Below are 20,342 nucleotides of genomic sequence, written 5' to 3' on the forward strand. Positions count from 1 at the left end.
GAAACTCTAAAAGAGGAGAATGCAGTTATTCGTGGTAAGACTAATAAAGATTAATAGAAAAATATTTTTATAATCAAATTAATTAACAACATTGTTTTTAGATCAATTGAATGCAGTGATCCAAATTTTAGCGGATCAAACTGTTTTAATAAAGCAGCTGGTCAAGGAGAAGGGGGAATTGAATCCCATTCGGGGACAGTTCCCTATAAAACGCGAGGAAGAACTAGTTGAACTGGAGGAAAAAATAAAATTAAATAGGGACATTTATGTAAGTATGTCTAAACTCTAAATTTTATGACTTTTTTCTCTGTCTTATCTTTATATTTTAATGTTTCACTTACAGATAACAGCAATGAAATCGATTCTGCAGCCAGCAGGCGTTTTGAGCGGCTTACAATTTATTTTGAGCGAGGAAATTGTTTTAGCCTATAACGTCGATGGGGTCCAAGGAAAGAAGGCCCTTAGGACCCACAAAGAATTTTTTGCAGCTTTGCTAGGTAAAATACCATTTACATTTCTAGAGATTTAAAAACTTTTCATATAAATTAAAACAAACATTAATTACAGAATGTATTCCGCCTGGCGATGAGCCTGCCGAAAACACTTTGCGGAAGGCAATGCAAAGAATGAAGAAAAGGGTTTTTAAGAAGAAGTGTATTGCCAAAAACCAGGAGTAGGCTAAGCATCAGTTAATTAAAAATTATTCGTTGTAATGAAAGACATTGTGTTTTTATTTTTGTATTATTCCAGACTGCCAGACTGACTACTACCAGTAGTCAGTTCGGAACTAGTTACTGGTAACTAGGTCAGAGCTAGCTAAAGGTAATCGAAGGGTAGTCGAGTGGGGAACTAGTTGCTGGCTTTCTACTGGTAACTAGTTCGGAACTACCTCCTGAGCAACTAGCTACGGGTAATCGAAGGGTAGTCGAGTGGGGAACTAGTTGCTGGCTTTCTACTGGTAACTAGTTCGGAACTACCTCCTGAGCAACTAGCTACGGGTAATCGAAGGGTAATCGAGCGGGAACCAGGGGTGGTTCCGCCCTAGGACATGCATGTGTTAAATTCTCCGCTGAAATACATTGCGGGTAATCGATCTGGAACCAGGGAGGTGAGAATGGTAGCTAGTGCGGCACCAGTGCGGAACTAGTTGCCTGGTACTAGAGGGTGAGTACACACACGCACACGCACACGCACGCACGCGCACACGCACACACATCCATGTATAATTACATATATACAGTTAAACAGTATAAGTGTTTGTTTAATTTACTTTCGCGGGTCTAGGAAACCAAATTGTGTCTCGAGTGTGGCTCATACTGTGTGTGTGTGGTTCATACTGGATGATTCCCATAAGAGGAGGGTTTCCTATAAGAGAAGAGAAATTTCATTTCGAGTGCTACATACATACACGTAATATATATATAATTGCGTAATACACTTTTTACAACATTTAGCCAAATAGCCCCCATACACATCAAATATATACGAGTATCATAATTTTGTTTAAGCCTTTGCTTGAGATTTTCCGAGTTATTGATTATATTATATGTGATTGTGTATATATTGTATGCATGTAGTATTATTATTTCGTTTTTGTTAGCTCCTTTTTGCTGTTGTTTGCCTTTTCCATTTTACAGGCTGTTTAAGAAAAAAATGCCCCACCTTCTTCCATGTCCATGTCTTCATCAATGAGAAGCAATCACAAAGTTTTCTCTTAATATATGCCACAATTATTATTAATATTATTATTATATCCATTCCTTTTGTTGGAATGCTATTCTTGAGTAAATTTCCTCATGTATTTACACGATTTCTTAGATGTCATGCAGTGCACAATGTTCTGGCCAGCACATTTGGCCTGGCCTTAAGCAACTCTACAACTACGATTAATTTCAAGCCGGAAATGTTTACTGGTTTTCCTTCGTTTCATTTACACATTGAGGATCGAGGTGGTATATATTTTCTTGGGGTATTTTGGTTAAAAAAAACTGTGTCACAATTTTTACAAACAGCCTTTTGTTAAACGTACATTAATGTGTGTCTGCTATGCGAATAAGTGTTGTGCTATATACTCGTATAAGAATTACATTTTATAACCTGAGCGCAATCTTTTTTAAATGGTTTCTACTTGTCTTGAATTCGCATCTTGAGAGCTCGTTTGTTTTTACCAAAATGTGTGTACATATACACATACATATCCATATACATATACTCGTACTACTCCCCCACACACATGCACACACATAGTTGAATAATATTCAAAAAGGATCAGGATAATCAGGATTCTCCTTGGAAATGGCTGTTGCTATCCAATGTCCAAATATGGATTACCTATTTACCTCTTTTCTAATATATATTCTGGATGCGATTTATGGTTTGTTAATCTCAAATATTGTCCATACATATACACATACACATACACAAATATATATATACCTAGTATATTGTATATTGTATTATATCGTATATCGTATATAGTAGTAGGTAGTAGGTAGTAGGTGTGTGTGTGTGTGTGTGTTTTCATTTTTTATAACTATAAATTCTAATTAGCAAATGCATTGGGTTGGTTGGATCCACTCTTAGATGATGTCTGAACAAATGAAACAAGAATTGATTCGTTTTCTTCTTTTTTTGTTGTTGTTTTTGTTTTTGTTTTCTTCTTTTTTTATACAAACAGTTTACACAAGGTTTTTCGTTTTAATTACCAGTTAACGTAAATGTAAATTAATGTAATACGTGGCTAATATACATACATATACATATACATATACATATATGTTTATATATATATATATATATATTTAAGTTAAGAATGATTCTTAGCGGGCTCCGTAATTGGTTTAGAAGTCAAATACTAATGCAGTTTACAGTTAAAGTTGCTCCTCCCTCACACATATACACATACATACATATATGCATGAACAGAAAACAGGAGTCTCCCAAATCATATACATACACATATATATATCTATATATATATATATATATATATATATATATATACCTACTCAATACAATATACCATATCATATACTCGTAGTTTCAATAGTTTCAATAGTTTTCTCCTTCTCCAATTGAGGGTTGTGCTATGTGTCTATAATATACATGTCCATTACTAATCGTAGATGTGGGCTAGTTATTGGTGGGGTGTGGAGATAATTCTATGTACATGGTGCCTAAGCCGAACGAAATATAATTCTTCTTAATTCTACAAGGTGCTTAATACCTCTGCTACCTCTGCTACCTCTACGATCTAGAGATGTGTGGTATATGCTGTTGGTTTGTGTATCGATCGATTGAGTTAATAGTCACAATAACTTGCACTCGAATGTCGTATGTCTCTGGTCAAATGAAATCTGTTCTATACATATATATATATATACGATACATATATATATTTAAGAAAAACTTTAGTTATAAACAAAGTTGAAAGGAATTCTACTTTTTGGACACTGATTTCTTTTGTTTTTAATTGCCTTTCCTTTTCCATTCCATTCCATTCCTTTCCGTTCCTTTCCTTTCTGTTCCTTTCCGTTCCTTTCTTTTCCTTCATTTCGTTTTGTTTTTGCTATGAGATCTCCGTGAAAGTTTTGAAAGTTCATATTTTGTTTTTTTCATTTGTTTTTTCTTTAAGCTAATCCATTTATGTGTACTATATATATAGTCGTATTCGTATTCGTATTCGTATTGCTATAATTAATAACTACATAAATAAGAAAGCAGCACAGTTAAGAAGCTAAGAGGAAATCGAAGAGGAAATTTTCAGTTTAGTTAAGCTTCAGTTTCGAGAGTTTCCTTCCACTTCCTTCTACTACATTACAATCGTAGTTTATCATTTGCACGTCCTTCGGTTATACGCATACATATACATACTCGTATGCCTGTGTGCTTAGATCTCTAATCATTTGAATGCAAAATAAATCCAAAATACAAATGCACACAGATACAGATACAGATGCAGATGCAGATACACCCCCATACATTTTGGGTTTTGGCGGAAAGAATAGAAATCAATTTCATATTGCATGTTGCATGTTGCATGTTGCACGTTGCATGTTGCATATTGCAGTGCACGTTCTCAATTAATTAAGTAAACTCAGTCTTAAGCATCTATAATGTCCGGGGACAGCCGAGGAGGCCGTCGAGTCCTCTGCATCCTTTATAGCCGGTCCTATCCTGCACCTTTGCTGGCCAAAGCATTGAGCATTCAGAGAGACAGAATGTTGGTCAGACGAAAATTAAGCTATATTACATGGTAATCAACTAAGGTAAAAAAAAAAAAAAACGTATACATAGGTACATATAAATATATCAACTAAAATCGAATTGATTCGGGCGGCCAAAGTACGGGGGGGGATGCCACAGAGCGGGCAACTTGTCTGCTACCGCCCGGAATCATTCACTGGGAGGGGGCAGTGTGTCGTCCACATGTTTGTTGTTTCTTGTTGTTTTTGTTGCTATTCAATATTATTACAATTACGAAAAAGTATTTTTAAAAAGCTTAACAAACTATTATCAAAGCGAAAATTGTCATAACTAAATTAAATTCAAATTGATTAGTATATCTTTATGTATATTTGTTTAAATGGTATTTTGTTGTTCAGTCGACAGTTGAAACTTTGAACTAATTTCGTCAAATTTTCCCGCTTTACCGCTTTTCTGCTTTTCCGCTTTCCTTTTTGCTATCATCAAACTCTTGTCGTAGTCGTACTATATATGTATTTGTATATATATATATATATATAACTCTGACACTAGTCAGATATTAAGTGTATGTCTAGAAACCAGTTTCAAAATTGAAGCTTCAAATTTTAGTTGAAATCAAAATAGTTGCATAATTTTAAATGAGTTTTCCCTTCGTTTAGTTTCGTTTCGTTTAGTTTAGTTTAGCTTTTTCTACATACAATAGGTACTACACATAATTAGGTTTTAGGTTTTGGGTTTTGGGTTTTGGGTTTTAGTTGAATTTTGATGGATTTCATTTCGCTCGCTCTGAGGTAAATTTTGGCAAAAAAACTTGAGTTCTGTGTGCATTTTGCGTTTACAATTTGATTTTAAATATATATATGGATATATATTTAATCGTTAGGCATATCTATATATATATATATATATATATATATTTATGTGTTATCTAATAATAATTATAATAATAATAATCATGAATACGACACGACGTCTGTGTGGTTGTGTGCTGCTAATTAATTTACACATACATAGACTTCCTAGGAGCTGTTCTAGGAGCTTAACATAAAACATTATCCTTTCTTTTGCATTGAATTTGAGGGACGATTCGATTCGTTTCAATTCTTGTCAAGCACAACAACATGTTCCTGCCTTTCCTCCTTCCTGGCGGAAACTTATGATTGTTGTAATTAATATTGTTGGTTTTTTCGTTTGTTTATAAGAAATTTTTTTTTCTTTGTTTTTTCCTCTTTTCCTGCGTATCTGCTGCTACTTTAACTACAATTGTTTGTTTTTGTTTTTTGTTTTTCCTTTTTTTTTCAGTTTAGACTAGTTTCAGTTGAGTTACGTTACGTTATTTGTTTGTTTTGTTTGTTTGTTTGTCTACAGTATTATTAATTATTTGTTTTGCTTTTGTTGTAGTTTGTTAATTTCGGTGGTGGAATGCTTTAAACAGACGGAACGCCCACTTAAAAGTTGTTTGGCGCTTGCACAACATCATTGAATCGTTGTTCCTGGCTGAATTTTGTCTAGGTTGTCTCTTGGGATTGGGATTGGGTTCAGGTTCAGGTTCTGAGACACCGACTGCGACTGCGACTGCGACTCCGATTGCGATTGCGACTGATAGCTCCTTCCCTGATGGTTTGGCTGTTGGTTTGCTTTTGCTTTTGCTTTTGTGTTTGCTTTTATTTCGATTTTAGGCAGCAATGGCCTCATTTTGCCGTCATTCCCATTGATGCGGCGACGGCGGCAGTTCCGAAGGATGGGCCACAGTCGAGCTAGATTTTCGGAATAGCAAAACAGAAAATACATTAGTCTCGTATTGGGGCAAGGCATCTCGTCTCTTCGAGATCTAGCTGCATCTAGATTAGTGTTCATGCTACGCAAATCAAAAACATTTAAAGCTAAACAATTTACATACAATACAATACAATATAATACATGTAGGTACATACAACAAAACGATACGATACGATACGGTACTGAACGAAACGAAACGACAGATAGACAGATAGACAGAAGCTCCCATAAAATAACAAGCTTAAAATATGAAATGAAAGTGTACACAAAATGAACTACAACGTTTTTTTCGGGCTGGAGAAGAGGCTGGGAGTGGGACGGAGTGGGTGTGGGGCGGATATAAATAAATAGTTCTAATGGTTCGATAAATACAATAATTAAAATTTGTTTAGTGGAAGTTGTTCAAGCGCTTTGCTTCTTCTTTTCATGTGGTTTTTGTCACTGCTGCTCGTCTGCAATCTGCAATCTGCAATCTGCACTGTACTACGGGTGGTAATATTTTTCCAAAATTTGCCATTTTTTTTTCTTTGCAGTTGTTGTTTTTTTCTTTTCTTTTGGATCCAGTTTGAGGCTGGGATATGTTTGTTGGGAAAAGCACGAACTGCAGTAACGAGGGCGGGGCGGGGCGGGGCGGGGGTTGGAGGGTTATGATGGTCTGACTGGGTTATAGGCTGGGTGGCTGGGTGCCTGGGTGGCTGGCTGGATGTGAGATTTGTACACAAAAAGGTAACAACATAGTAGATATTTATAATAAGATGTATATTAATGAGCATTTGCATGTGTTCGTCATTCGTCATTCGCCATTCCAAGTCTGGAACAGGATGGAACAGGTAATGAATTGATTAAAACTCTGTTTTGTTTCACACGAATACGATTAATATATGCATGTGTGTGTGTGCGTGTGTATATATATGTATGAGTGTTTGTATAAATAGACAAATGCATGAATGAGCAGGAGGCGGAGGAGTGGGAGGCGGCGGGGTTTGTGAACACAAAAGATTAACACACAAAATTGATTATGGAGTTTGGATTATGGATTATGGACTATGGTCTATGGACTATGGACTATGGATATATATACGTGGGTATATGCATGAGATTGGTCAGATTCGGTCACTGATTCGGTCTTTATAAAATAGTTGCAAATGTCTGACAAAATTTAATTTGCATTCTTTTTCCAAGCCAATTTTGGACAGATATATACAAAATATATATGCATTGCGACATTTAAACAATTTTATAGAATTTTCAGCTCGAGTTACACAAAAACGAGTTACGCAAAAATACCCATTAAATAAAAAAAAAAAAAAATACGAGAGTTGGAAATTAAAATTAGAAATCAAAAAACATTGGGAAAGGGATAGGGGAAAGGGGAGAGGGGATAGCGGAGAGGGGAGAGGGGAGAGGGGGGTTAAAACTAAAAAAACATTTGGCTTATTATTATTATAATTATTTTGTTGTAATTGTTGTAGATTTGCTTTTGGTTTTATACACATTTGCAGAGGGTAGAAAAGAGGAGAGAGATAATAATAAAGAGATGAACAAAAAAGGTGATAAACTAAATAAATAAATATTTAGTAAAGTTTTTCGCAGGTTTTTCAACAGACCTAAGAGGAGTCGAGAGACAGCTGCTGCCCGGCCCTTGGCCTCTGTATCTCATTCTGTATCTGTATCTTGGTATCATGGTATCTTGGTATCTGTATCTTGGCTTGGCTTGGCTTGGCTTGGCTTTCATTTGCTTCGATCATTCGGCAGATTATGCATATCGATTAGATCTTCTTCTGACTTCTGCATTGCTATTTCGATTCGTTCTAGTAGTAGGAGATCGCGCGCCTAGGATCTTGGACTCTCGAGATCTGGTCTTGATTCGATTCTTTGAGGGCAGCGAAGAAGTAGGCGGCGGCGGAGTGGAGCAGCGGCAGGAGCAGCAGTGCAACTTGTGGTGGTGGTGGTGGTAGTAGTGGTAGTGGTAGTAGTAGATATTCTCATTCTCATTGGCTTAACAACGCAAATATAACGATTCGATTTAATAGAAATTTCAAGATTAATATCCATGTTGAACAACAGAAATAAAAGAACAAACGAAATCAAAATCATTTCAAAATCAGTTTACAAATCATAATCAGAGGAGAGATATAGATAGATAGATGGAGAGAGATAGATAGATAGATAGATAGAGAGAGTTATATGTTTATGTGTAGAGAGAGAGAGAGAGAGAGAGATAGAGAGGGGGGGGGGGGGACAGAGAGATAGAGCGTTACTAAAGCGGGATAGTTATGGAGTTTGGGAACAGGAGAACAGGAGAACAGGAGACGAAGCCATGATCAATCAATTTTGTGTAAACAAAAAAGGAGAAAAACAATAAAAAAAAAAAAAACACAAAAGGAAGAGTTAAAAAATATATTTAGTTTTAGGATTACAAAATTTTGACTAAAGGTTGAAGAAAGTTTTCCAAAAAGAAGGTTTTCAACAGATAGGAGGAGCTGTACTGTACTGGACTGGACTGGACGGGACGGGACGGGACGGGACGGCGTGCAAGGACTGGAAAAGTATTTTTTTTTTGTATCTTTTTTGGGCAGGTGAAGGCAGAGATAGAGGGTGTGGGGTGTGGGGTGGGGGGTGGTAGGTGGGGTTCTGTTAAACGTGGAGAATGGAACTCTCGCCCACTCACCTGGCAAAGCTCTTGAAGGCCGCACTCTGCGGATTGATGCAGAGCGGCACCCGACCCGTCTGCAGCTGCTCGGCGATGAACTTGTGCATCTCCTCTGGAAGTTCAAAAGACGGAGATTGAGCTTGAGAGACCCATGGACTCGGGCTGGACTGACTCACCCTTGACCTGCTGCACGGAGGTGAGCTTGCGCTCCCATAGATCGTCGAAGGGCTGGCCGGCGGAGGGCTCGAAGTCGGCTGTGTACTGGCGCATCCCGGCTGAGGTAGTGAAGCAGCATTTGCACATGCACGAGTGGTAGCGCAGCCGTCCTTCGTCCAGATACGGATGCGCCAGGGCGTCTGTGACGGAGATTCGCTTGTCCTGCCATAGGATAAAAACGAGAGAAATGTTAGCAAGAGAGAACCCAAGAGGAGGAGGGGGAAAGGTGTAACCACAAACCGGATCGAAGACCAGCATCTGGCAGAGCAGGTGCACCGCCTCGTGTGTGGCATGGGAGCTGAGGGTGTACAGCACCGAGAAGGAGGGCGGCTTGGGGGCGCGCCGCAGCATGTGGGTCCGGGCCCCCTCGCAGGCGTGCCGCATGTCCTCCATGGTGGGGGTGCCCAGCAGCTCCGTGATCAGCTCCAGCTGCTGGACGGGGTTCTGCGCCTGGAACAGGATGCGCCGGCCGAGCAGCTCCCCGAATATGCAGCCCACCGACCACACGTCCACCGCCGACGAGTAGTGCCGCGCCCCCATCAGGATCTCCGGGGCGCGGTAGTACTGGGTGACCACCTCCTGGGTCATGTGCTTCGCCTGGTCCGGCTCCTCCACGCGGGCCAGCCCGAAGTCGCATATCTTGAGCACGCAGTTCGAGTTGACCAGGAGGTTGCCCGGCTTGATGTCGCGATGCAGGATGCGGGCCGAGTGCAGATACTTGAGGCCCCGCAGTATCTGGTACAGGAACACCTTGATGTGGTCGGCGGATAGGTGCTGCGGCGACACGATTATCTTGTGCAGATCCGATTGCAGCAGCTCCGTTATCACATAGCTATTTGTTCAATCAAAAGTTAAGGCGAAAACCAATAATAGAAGGAAAGTAAACAAATATAAAGCAGGACCAGAGAGGTCCCTCGGCAAAGCAGGCACCTCATCGAAAGCATGGAACTATCCCATTTCTTTCTGATTTGGATGCGCTTTGGTTCGGATCCCTTCGAGGCGAAAGAGAAACATCAGAGCCCGTCTCTCGAGAGTGAGAGAGAGCTAAGACTGACTGAGAGAGAGTGCTAGCGAGAGAGACAGGAGATTCATGCACTTGGAATCTCCATCCCAAAGAGCTTTAAGAGCCTTGTTTTTTGTTTTGATTGTAAAAAGGATACATTTCCTGAAAGAAATCCAAATGTGGCGGCTGCAAGATGTCCAGGGCCGAAAGAACCTGCAAAAAGAACAGAAAAAGCAAGCGTTAATCACCGTCTAAGCCAATCGGTACTCATATTAATATTTATACGAGTATCCCTATATTCAACACGATTCAGCGGAGGAAATGCAACAGTTTACACCTCATTTGGAGGGTATTACCTACCTGGGGTTGGGACTGGGTCTGAGTCTGGGGCTGATCATAAATTATGGAATCGTAATAAAATAAAAAAAAAAAAACAAAACCCAATTGCATGTTAATGTTGCAACAGAACAAAAGCAAGGAAATTGTTGACCCCTTGATGTGGTTACCTGTACGTTCGGAGATACGAAACACGCCACTGTCTTTCCAATGGGGGAGGTATCCATCAGCAGACCTCAGCGGTGACCAGCAGACGGACATTTGACGGACAGCAGAACAAAGGCCAACAGGAAAAAAGGCGAGGGACCCGTACCCCGTTCCCCCAGCCAGCAGACAGACCTACAGACAGACAGAGGGACAGACGGAGGGACAAGCGGACGGACAAGCGGACAGGCTCTGATTTATTTTCGCTTGCGGTCAAGATGATGAAGGAACTGCGAGAAAGAGAGAAGCAAAGGCCAGCAATCACATCAAAAAATCTAACAGCTCTCGCTCTGTCTCTGTCTCTCGTCTCTGGACTCCCTTCCCCGCTCGCCACTCCCCCCCTCAAAATCAATTTACAATATTTATTCAGCCCCAGTGGAGCTGCAGTGGGGACACAAACCGCAGCAAACAAAATGCGTTAAGTGATCAAAAAACAAAACGAGAAAGAACGAAAGCTTGGCTGCGTTGACCGAAGCTCGTGTTACCCCTTAATGTCCATCGGAATGCCGCAACTTAAAGCTTGCTTATATACGGTATAGACCTTTCGATGGCTCTAGATATGCATCAATTATATGTATGTATGTATGTATATTATCTGCGGTTTAAACATCTACTGTATCCTCCTGCAGGGAAGGGTACACAGAATGCACCTCTATCCCTCTCTCTCCCCCTCTGGCCGACCGACTGTCGGCAGTTGCCAAAGCAAAAGCAGTTCAACAATTTTGAGCACTCTGGCAACAACAAAAAAAGTGCCGACAACTTTGGCTCATGGTCTGCCTCCTGCCTCCTGTCTCCTGCTTGGCTCGTCGTCGTCGTCGTCGTCGAGTCTCCGTGTCTTAAGTGGCAAAGTTTTTTTTGTGCTCTACAGGAGCGAGAGCTTTGGCTTCTGCAACCCCAACCGCAGCTCCTTTACTTTGTTAAGGCCTTTGTTTTAGACATACATACATATGTATGTATATGTATACATGTGTTTGAATATTTCTCATTCTGTAATATTTCTTGACGGCCGCTGCTGTAATTTAGCGACTGCATTTGTTGCGTTTTTGCGGTTTGCAACAAAAAACAGCGTAAGCGCAACGCAAAAGTCGAACTTTGAATGCACTTTGCTGGGTGGAGGGAGGGGTGTTGGGTCTCGTTTTTGCGTTAAATATGTGAGTAGCTGTACTCTCTCTACCGCCTCTGATCATTCGTCAAATCGGCTACTGATCGTCTCGCTACGCGTTCGCTCTTCGGCTCAGTAAGAGAGAGAGAGTAGGCAGACCACCACCTGAGTTAATCAACCACCTCGTCTGCTGCTGTCTCTCTCTCTCTGCTAATGCTGCTGCTCCCTGGCTCTAGTCAAAGTTTTTCTGCTGCGGTCGGCAAGGGCATACATTGTTCCGTTCTGCCGACTGTCGGCGCCCACAAACGCACCGAAAACATGTGCAAATATGCGTGCACGTACACATACAATATTTTTATGTTACGCGAGGCTCGAGACTCAAGTGTTTTGATATTCGGTTAACTTCATTTACTGCACTTCCACTCTGCGCAGGCGCGTAATTTGCTGCTGCTGCTGCGGTTTTCTTGTTTCTTGTTGCTCTGTCGAATTATTTTTTCGGGGCCCACGTGCAACGCAACGCAACGCAACGCAACGCAGCGCGGCCTGTGGCAGTGGCAGTGGCTGGCAGCTAATTAACATTTCGACTTGGGCTTGCAATCAGAATGCCAATTTATGCATTCTGTAGCTTCAAGTGTCCTTGACGGTGGGGTAGTACCCGGCGTACCCGGAGAGGGTGAGAGGCGGCAGCACAAGCCAAACAACTCGAGGGGAAGGCAACAACAACACCAGGACTAACACTAACTAGGTTGAGCAAGAGCAAACATTTTCTAGTTAAATACAAAGAGAAACAACAAGTGAAACTTTTCTTCAGAAACTTGCAGCAAGCAGGCAGCTGTGGCAAGCTGTTATTACCCCCCACCCCCCCCTGGCCGTGTCTAAGCCATTCCGGACAGGCCAGATCTTGTCTGCAACTTCTTTTGCTCCCCAACAACTTCCATGAATTCCCCCCCACCCGCTCGCAAAACAAAAGCAAAAGTGTCGCTGCCCCTCCGCCCCAAAAGCGGAACATTCCATTTTCATTCCAAGCTAAGGGACAAATTTCCAGCTAAAAAAAAAATGCCCGACAGGCAGCAGCAGCAGCAGCAGCTGTCCACACATATTTGTTCATTAATTACGGGGAATATATACGTGTGTCTGTGTGTGTATGTGTGTGTGTGTGTGTGTGTGGAGGTGGAGAGAACGAGCTTCGCCGAAATTGAGTATTGTACGACCCTGGGCAGGGGGGGGGGGGGGGGGGGGGGCGGTGGGATAAGCCCAACGAAACATAATTTGATTTGCTGTTACACCAGATGCCGATGCCGATGCCGATGCGGATGCTGCTGTTGATGCCACATATGTATGTATAGTAGAGCTGTTGAACTGCTTGGATTACCTGCCATTCGGAGGCTTTTACCTGCAAGATCTATGGGCATCTACATGGCTGAATATCTGAATGGAATAATAACGAAATTTGCATGCAATTGACGATGCTGTTCGAGGCTGAAGCTCAATCATTTTGCCGGCAGCGGGGGGGCCGAGCGGGGCGGGGACGAGGGCTGACAGCTCTGAAAAGAAATTCAAAATCCTCGAGAAATTCTTTTGAAATGTGCCCCACGTTGCAATACGAATTGCAGGACGCGGGGCAGGGGGTAGGGGGTAGGGGGTAAAAATACACAGAAAAGATTCGTTTTTTATTGAAATTTCTCTTCGTAGTTTTGCAGCAGCAACAACAACAACAACAGTACCCATGGATAAAGGAGCGCAAATATGTTGCAACGATTTGTGGAACTACAAATGAAAAAAGCACACAATACGGAGGGAGTGGCAACGGGGGCAGCCACTCCTCTCGAAGGCAGTGCAGTAACCACACAAGAATGTTCCATCCATCCATCCATCCATCTATCCATCTATCCATCCGTCTAACTATTACACAAACAAGGCAATGGATTGCCAAAGGAAATGCCACATTTTAATTCGTTCTACAATCAATCGCCTCACGCCCCCTTGACCAGAGACCGAACCACTCATAAAGTGTGCCACACCGCTACCCCTCCCCGCCCCCTGCCCCAATTGATTGAGTTATAAATAGTTGAACTGCCGAGTACACGAATCTCTAAAGAGAGAGAGAAACCCAATTTGCTGTAAAATTCAATGCAGCCACGTGCCACGTGCCTCTGTCGCAGCGCCTTGTATCTTGTACCCTTTCACCTGGTCCCGGCACTCCCCATGCCCCATGCCCCATGCCCCCTTCCCCCCCTCCCGAGTTGATTGCACTTGTTTGCCATTCTCTGAATGATGTCTGTCATGTAGGAAATGAAACAGGAAGCACAGAAAGAGACAACAGAGTCGCGCCTTCTTTTGCACACACACACATATAGGTATAAAGAAACATGTGTACTCCCCTCCTCCCCTCCCTATTGCCAGTCTCCCTCCCACATTGAGCATAGCAATTTATGCATATTAATAGAAAATTTGCATATTGGGCAAGGTGCTGTTGTCGACACATACGACGGTAGACGGCATACGGCATAAGGCCTATGGCTGGGGGGCTATGGGGGGGGGGCAGTGCCTGCTCCACTCTACCGCCTACTGATTCTTCATCGTCTACCGTCTTCTCCATCATTGCATTACGAAATTCACACGCAGCGAAGAGCGAGAGAGAGAGGAAAGAAGAGGCCCACTGCCTCTACCTCTACCTCTACCTCCGTCGAAGCTTTGGATACTCTTCAGGCTATTATAGATGCATCTGTAGGCTGTAGGTTGAGGCGGATGATAATTATGCCGTTGATGAATGCACAACATTCGAGTGGATGGCCCCTTTCTACGCTACAGCTGATTCCCAGACAGCCCACGGCCTATTTGCCGTCTAATGATGTTGAACCAATCGACGCTGAAACACCGAATCCGTATCCGTATCTGTATCTGTGGCTGTATCTGGCAATGATTGTGAGATCCAAAGAGAAGGAGGCCACAGGGAGAGACCGTGACATTTAACAGCCGAGGCCCACAACGAATCATATGTGATATGGTGGTAGGCCCCCCTGCATCCCCCTGCAACCCCCTGCATCCCCTTGCTCCAATAACCCCTCCATCGAAGCTCATGCTCGTAAACCACTTCTACTTCTCTCTGTGACATTTTGCTTTGAATGCAAATGCCAACTGCCGACTGCCCCAAATATGGAGCCGAACGCCAAAGGTTCTGCTTTTTGAGCACGTGCAGCAGTACATGCAGCATGCAACAGCCGACAGCCGACAGCCAACAGCCATGAATATATGGAAATTAATAATAAATTATAAACGCTATACAAAGTAGTTGTTCCATCAGTTCGAATATTCTTCTGTGTGTCGTGGGCCCCGTCACCGAATGAGACGTTTGGGGACTTTTTTGTATGCCCAGATCTGAAAGAGCTCCTTAAATTCGATAAATTAACATGACATTAAAACATTTAAAACATTTAATTAATGACAATAATGCCAGCGAACAATAATTTCCACTCGAACGAAGGACAAAAGGCCAAAAAGACTGAGAGAAATGCGGAAAAATGTCTGCCAAAAGGAAATCATATTTTACCAGGCTCAATGCCTGCCTGCCTTCTCCCTGGAGCCGCCTCTTTCCTGTTTGAGTTGTAAATATTATGAAAAAGAGCCCGCGACTAAAGTGGAAAATATAATTGTTCATAAATTCTCGGGGCAAAGGCGGCTGAAGAGGGCAGGCAGAGCCGAGGGCAGTCCCTGCCGAACACCAGCCGGGCGTATGCGTGATATTTTTATTTAACAAGAAATAAAGGATAAATATCTCTCTCCCTCTCCCTCACCCTCACTCTGCGACAATAATCCAATTGAAAACGTACTGTGTGTGTATATATACATATATATATCTCTTTTTTAATTACATTTTTGTCCTGCCATCAATGAAACGCAATGTTTTCCATAAAGATACATAGTTGCAGTAGAGCGGGAGAGAGGGGGGGGGGGGGGGGCTATAGAGGGATCTATCTGGCTGATTGGTTTACTTACATTCTCGTGCTTGAAAAAGCACAGCATTTTCAGCTCGCGGAACACGCGCTTCGATGAGACCAAAGATTGGAACACATTTGGCAGCTTCTTGAGGGCCACGCGTCTGCCGTCCCGAGGATCTGTGACAGCCCTAAAAAGGATACAAAAAGAGAGAGAGAGAGAATGATTAGTGAGGAAATACTATAAGTAGGAGTATCTTAAGATAAAGTATCTTCCAAGACAGTTTTGCGACACATGTAGATGGTGTGGTGTGGGGTGGGGGGGCTTCTCTGTTTATTTGTTCTTCTGTTTTGGCTTTTTAGCATAATCGTTTCCCATTATCATTAACACTTCTGAGGCTCTGCCTAGACATTCATTCGTTCATTTGCTGCGACTCCCACTCAGACATGCAAATCGTCGCTTTTCAGAATTGAAAGAAGCGCCCTAATGTATGCTACGCCCAAATGGAATGCTGACTCATCCAATCAGACACACACACACCCCTAGCCATGGGAGAGAGTGAGAGAGGGAGAGAGAGGGATGTGTTTGTGTTTATGGATTAGAGCAGGAGAGAGAGATGCCAATTGAATCGGCAACTATTTGCCATAATTTTGAACGCCTAACTGTCGTCGAGGAGATTTACGACACACGGCAGTCGAGGGAGAGAGAAAGAGAGAGAGGGAGAAAGAGAGAGAGGGAGAAAGAGAGAGAGGGAGAGATGGTTGGTAACTCCGAGATGTGAAAGAAGCTGCGCAATTTTTGGGTTTGAAAGCAAAAACCATAACACACTTCTATTTTCCAGCACAGACGACAACAGAAACAGAGGCATGCGGCATGAGGCATGAGGCAGGGAGAAAGATACAGGATGAGTCAGGGCAGACAGACAACAACGACGACATCGACGGGGTCCCAGACCCAAGACCAGTCCAGACCCAAGACCAGACAGGGACTCCGCACAGTCACTCCCATGGCCAATGGCATCGTAAAAGTTCTCTCCATAAGCTGGCCGCCCTGACGCCTCTGTCGTCGTCGTCGTCGTCGTAGATACCCCTGCAACACAGACCGACTGTGTTGGTATCTCTTGTTTGACCTTTTTTCGTGCACATTTTGTTGCTAATTTTCTGTCAGACGTTTATCAATTGAGAGACAATGCACACTTGCCTACTTGTAGGCGCCATTTTGCCGAGTATCTATGTATTTGTAGGCCTCTCCACATTATGCCGCATGGCTAGGGGTTGGGGATGGCAGGGGGGTTGGCTGTCGGCTGTTGCTGCCACACCAAACAAGAGGCAAATAACTCTGGCATTGTTAAAAAGTTGAACGAACTTTTCAACTCCATCGAATGTTTGTTTGTTTCTCGGTCTCCCCCCCCTCCCTGTCTGATTCCGACTGGGCTTTGTCTGTCCTCTCCTGGCGGAGGGGCATGGCAGCGGGGGAGGGGGCGGGCGGGTGGAATGGGTACTGCAAAATGACATTAATTCTTGGGGGACGCCTGCAGAGCACATAATGCGACACTTGAGCGGAGAAGAGGCTTGAGATTAGGTTTGGAGGGCACTGCGTAGAGGTTTCATTTGTTTCAATGTTTAGATATTTGATACTCGATTCGATTTTCATTCTTCTCTGGAGAGCGGGGGCCATCCATCAAATTCTCCAAAGCGAGGATCCGGTTTTGAGATTGAAATGGGTTAAAATCAAAAATATTTACAGATCAACTGAACCCCAGAGGAAGATGAAAAGATAAGACCACATATTGATGGACAAATAAGGCGGGAATGATAAAAGAGAGAGACAGAGTCGGGTGGAGAGCGGGAGAGCGCCTGATGATGATGATGGATGATGGATGACAAAATGCAAGCACGTTCATGTTCAAAGTCGAAAGAGAGAGCGAGAGAGAGAGCGTATACATACAATACATATGTGTGCTATCCCCCCCCCCTCCCCCTCTTGGGATATCTTCTGAAAATACTCTATAGTTTTCGCCCCCCCTCCTTCACGTCTTTGCTGCAATTTTGATGTGGTTTCTTTTGCCTTTTCCTCTTCTCCTCATCTCCTTTCGATGTCAGTTAATGGAAAATCATTTATCATGTGCGTGTGCCCCCCCCGTCGTTCTCCCTCGCTGGGAAGCAGGGAAGATTCGAAACGAAACAAAAAGTGCCAGAACTAAATGATAATTACCCAAGACAACAATAACGAAAATCGGACCAAAAGGAGGCGGTCATTGTCAGTCATTCCCCCCCCCCCCCCCCTCCCCCCATCCCCACCCTTGGATCAATAATTTATCATCTTTGACCCGAAGAGCTCTCTGAATCTAGTAGGGGGGGCGGGGGGCCGTCCTTCAATTCGTGTTGGTCTCAGCTCGAATTGAAAATTTGTTATAGTTTCCCCTGCCCCCCCCCCCCCCCTCACCCTCCCCGACTGATTGATCGGGGGAAGCATCTTCAATTGTCTGGGACCACTCCAGGTGTGTGTCCATTTCGTGCTCAAGTGTGCAGAGAATCCCTCTCCCCCTTCCCCTCCACCTCCCCCACCCTAGAAAAAGGAAAAACTTCAAATTGCCATTTGAAAGTCCGAAAAGTTTTCAGCGTTTTTTTCTCTTTTCAAATATCCTTTCGATTGACTCTTGGGCAGTACAGTGAAATACCCTGTAATACCAGGGTCCATGCGGGGTGTGGGGCAGTGCTTGCTGTCTCTCTCTCTCTCTCGCTCTCTGCCCAATCCTTTCCTCTCGAGTTCGGTGCTTAAGCAGCTTTTGTCGAAAAGTAACTTTTGAATGACTTTCGGGTTCTCGGAACCCTGCCTGCGGGTCACATCTGCCTTTACGTTACATTATTATTTATATTTCTTTTCGCTCTCTCCCTTCGCCCTCTCTCTTGCTCTTCAAATTGATGTTTTGGTCCCTTTTTGGGCGGCACACAGGCACGGCCTCGCATCTGCTTCCATAATTTCATTTTTGATTTCTTTTGACACTTTGCACATGCTTTTTGAATAACTCATCACCTTATTCCGTGCAGCCATCGTCAAACATTCCTTGCTGCTTATCCTTCCCTCTCTCTCTCTCTTCCTCCTTCCATCACTGTCCAGCATATGCCCTCCCCCCCCTCCCTCGCAAAAAAAAGCTTATCCAGCCAAGTGAGCATTTGTTGCCTTTGGGCCTTTGGCTTCCTGCTGCTGCTGCTGACGTCGTCTGCCTGCCGTTCCTCACTTCTGCGTCTCCCCCACCCACTCACACCTTCCTCCAGCTCCAGCTCCAGCTCCAGCTCTGGCTCGACTCGTTCATTGAACTTTCCAGAGCATCTCGCCTTTCATCTTGCTTGTTCTTCTTGCTTCTCAAATTTATTTCGATCACAAGTTAAAGCGCGCCGGCATCGCACACCGCACTGCAATCGCTTTAAAGCTCTCAATTACTAATTGCAGTTTTGCTATAATCATGGGCACATTACATTCTGAATTCCGTGTGTCACCCGCCCAACGTGTGGCCGGGGAGGGGAGGGGGGGTGTGCGGAAACATGACGTTTCACGTTTTGGCTTGCGTGTAAATTACTAATTTCAGTTGTTGCTGCTGCTGCTGTCGCTTTGATTGCCTCTGTCATACGCTCTCCTGCCCGCTCTCTCTCTCTCTCTCTCTACTGCCCATTGTCGTCCGCTTCGCGCCGCTATGTTTTCTTGTTGTCTTCTGATGTGCTCAGCCATCCAAATGTTGTGCTGATGCCAGCATCCTCTCTCTCTCTCGCTCTCTTTCAAAGCCAGCGTCGCATGCAAAACAACATGCGGGTGCAGGCGACAAAGGTTTCAAAAGTGTTTTCAAGACTTAAATGTTGCCAACAAAATGTGCATTTATATGTGTATAAAAAGTAATTGCTTGCATTCGAATTCGATCGTACATATATCGACACATTTGTCGCCTGTGCCACTTCCCAGATGCGACGACTAATTCGTATGTTTCAGCATTTCAAACTGTTATAATTATGGCACCGTACGAGTATGCCAGTGGCAGCAGGGGAATGCTAATGCTAATCTCGTTGTATCCGACTCGTTTCTAACCCACTACTGCCCCCCGCAAACACACACACACACACACGTGTACATGTGGCTTGTTGTTTGTAGAGAATACGCAACATTAATTGCAACATTTTCGCTGCTGTTAATTGACTAATAACTTTGGGGCATATTCTCCCAGAGGCAAGAGAGAGAGAGAGGGGACCACACACACACACACACAGACGTGAACGCACACGCACACTAAAGCAATTAAGCTTAATTGAATTTGATTATATAAATATAATGGCATAGGAAAATAGAGCAAGCAGAGGGGGCAAAAGGTCCCCCCTCCCTATCTCTCTCTCTCTCTGTGTGTTTGCGGCGGGGAAAACTCAATTTAAAACTAGCCTAAATGTACGGGAACTCAATCTCCGCTTTTCCAGCCTTCTTTTGCACAGCAAGCCCTTCCCCCGGCCCCCACCCTACCCCTCTCCAATCCCTTTTGGCAACAGCCATGTCCTGCGCCAGCGTCGTCGTCGCCGTCGTCGTCGTCTGCTTCAATTTATGCGCGTAATCAATTTTACAAATGGCCTGCAGGCGGCAAAGGCAGCCAGGCAGGCAGGTAGGCGTGGCATATGGTAGAGGCAGGCCAAACGAGAGAGCGAGAGAGAGAGCGAAAGAGACAGCAAGAGGCAGAGAAATAAATTTATGCAATTTAGAATTTTCCGAGGGTCTGTCGGACTCTTGCACTCCACTCTAATACGCTCAGCTCCGCTCTCCTTCTCTCTGTCTCCCTGTCTGTCTGTCTGTAGAGGGTGTACTGTACTCCACTGTAGTGTGCTGCATGTTTCAGTCAATGACTTTTACAGCCGAATGAGGCTGAAATCAAT

General features: G+C 43.6%; 1 protein-coding gene and 1 long non-coding RNA gene across 3 annotated transcripts in view; one reads left to right on the plus strand and one right to left on the minus strand.

The window, feature by feature from the left end:
• LOC26533996 (uncharacterized) lies at positions 1–705 on the plus strand. Its single transcript, XR_004470452.1, has 4 exons — positions 1–34; positions 102–268; positions 344–497; positions 568–705. It is a non-coding gene; the product is annotated as an uncharacterized lncRNA (long non-coding RNA).
• Positions 706–5,338: 4,633 nt separating this feature from the next.
• The window catches only part of nmo (serine/threonine-protein kinase nemo), a 67,806-nt gene continuing 52,802 nt past the window's right edge, over positions 5,339–20,342 (minus strand). The window contains exons 2-8 of one of the 2 annotated variants that reach the window (XR_004470451.1): positions 15,496–15,625; positions 10,015–10,070; positions 9,095–9,686; positions 8,815–9,016; positions 8,657–8,750; positions 7,593–7,983; positions 5,343–5,963 (exon numbers count right to left, since the gene is read on the minus strand). Coding sequence is in view for 1 of the 2 variants with exons in the window: in XM_033384290.1 (XP_033240181.1) it covers positions 5,909–5,963; positions 8,657–8,750; positions 8,815–9,016; positions 9,095–9,686; positions 10,015–10,070; positions 15,496–15,625 (1,129 nt within the window). In the remaining variant the exon portion in view is untranslated. Of the gene's footprint in view, positions 5,964–7,592; positions 7,984–8,656; positions 8,751–8,814; positions 9,017–9,094; positions 9,687–10,014; positions 10,071–15,495; positions 15,626–20,342 lie in introns of both variants that reach the window. The other variant, XM_033384290.1, reaches the window with a different exon arrangement.

Source organism: Drosophila pseudoobscura, chromosome X, assembly GCF_009870125.1.
Source record: "Drosophila pseudoobscura strain MV-25-SWS-2005 chromosome X, UCI_Dpse_MV25, whole genome shotgun sequence".
NCBI lineage: Eukaryota > Metazoa > Arthropoda > Insecta > Diptera > Drosophilidae > Drosophila > Drosophila pseudoobscura.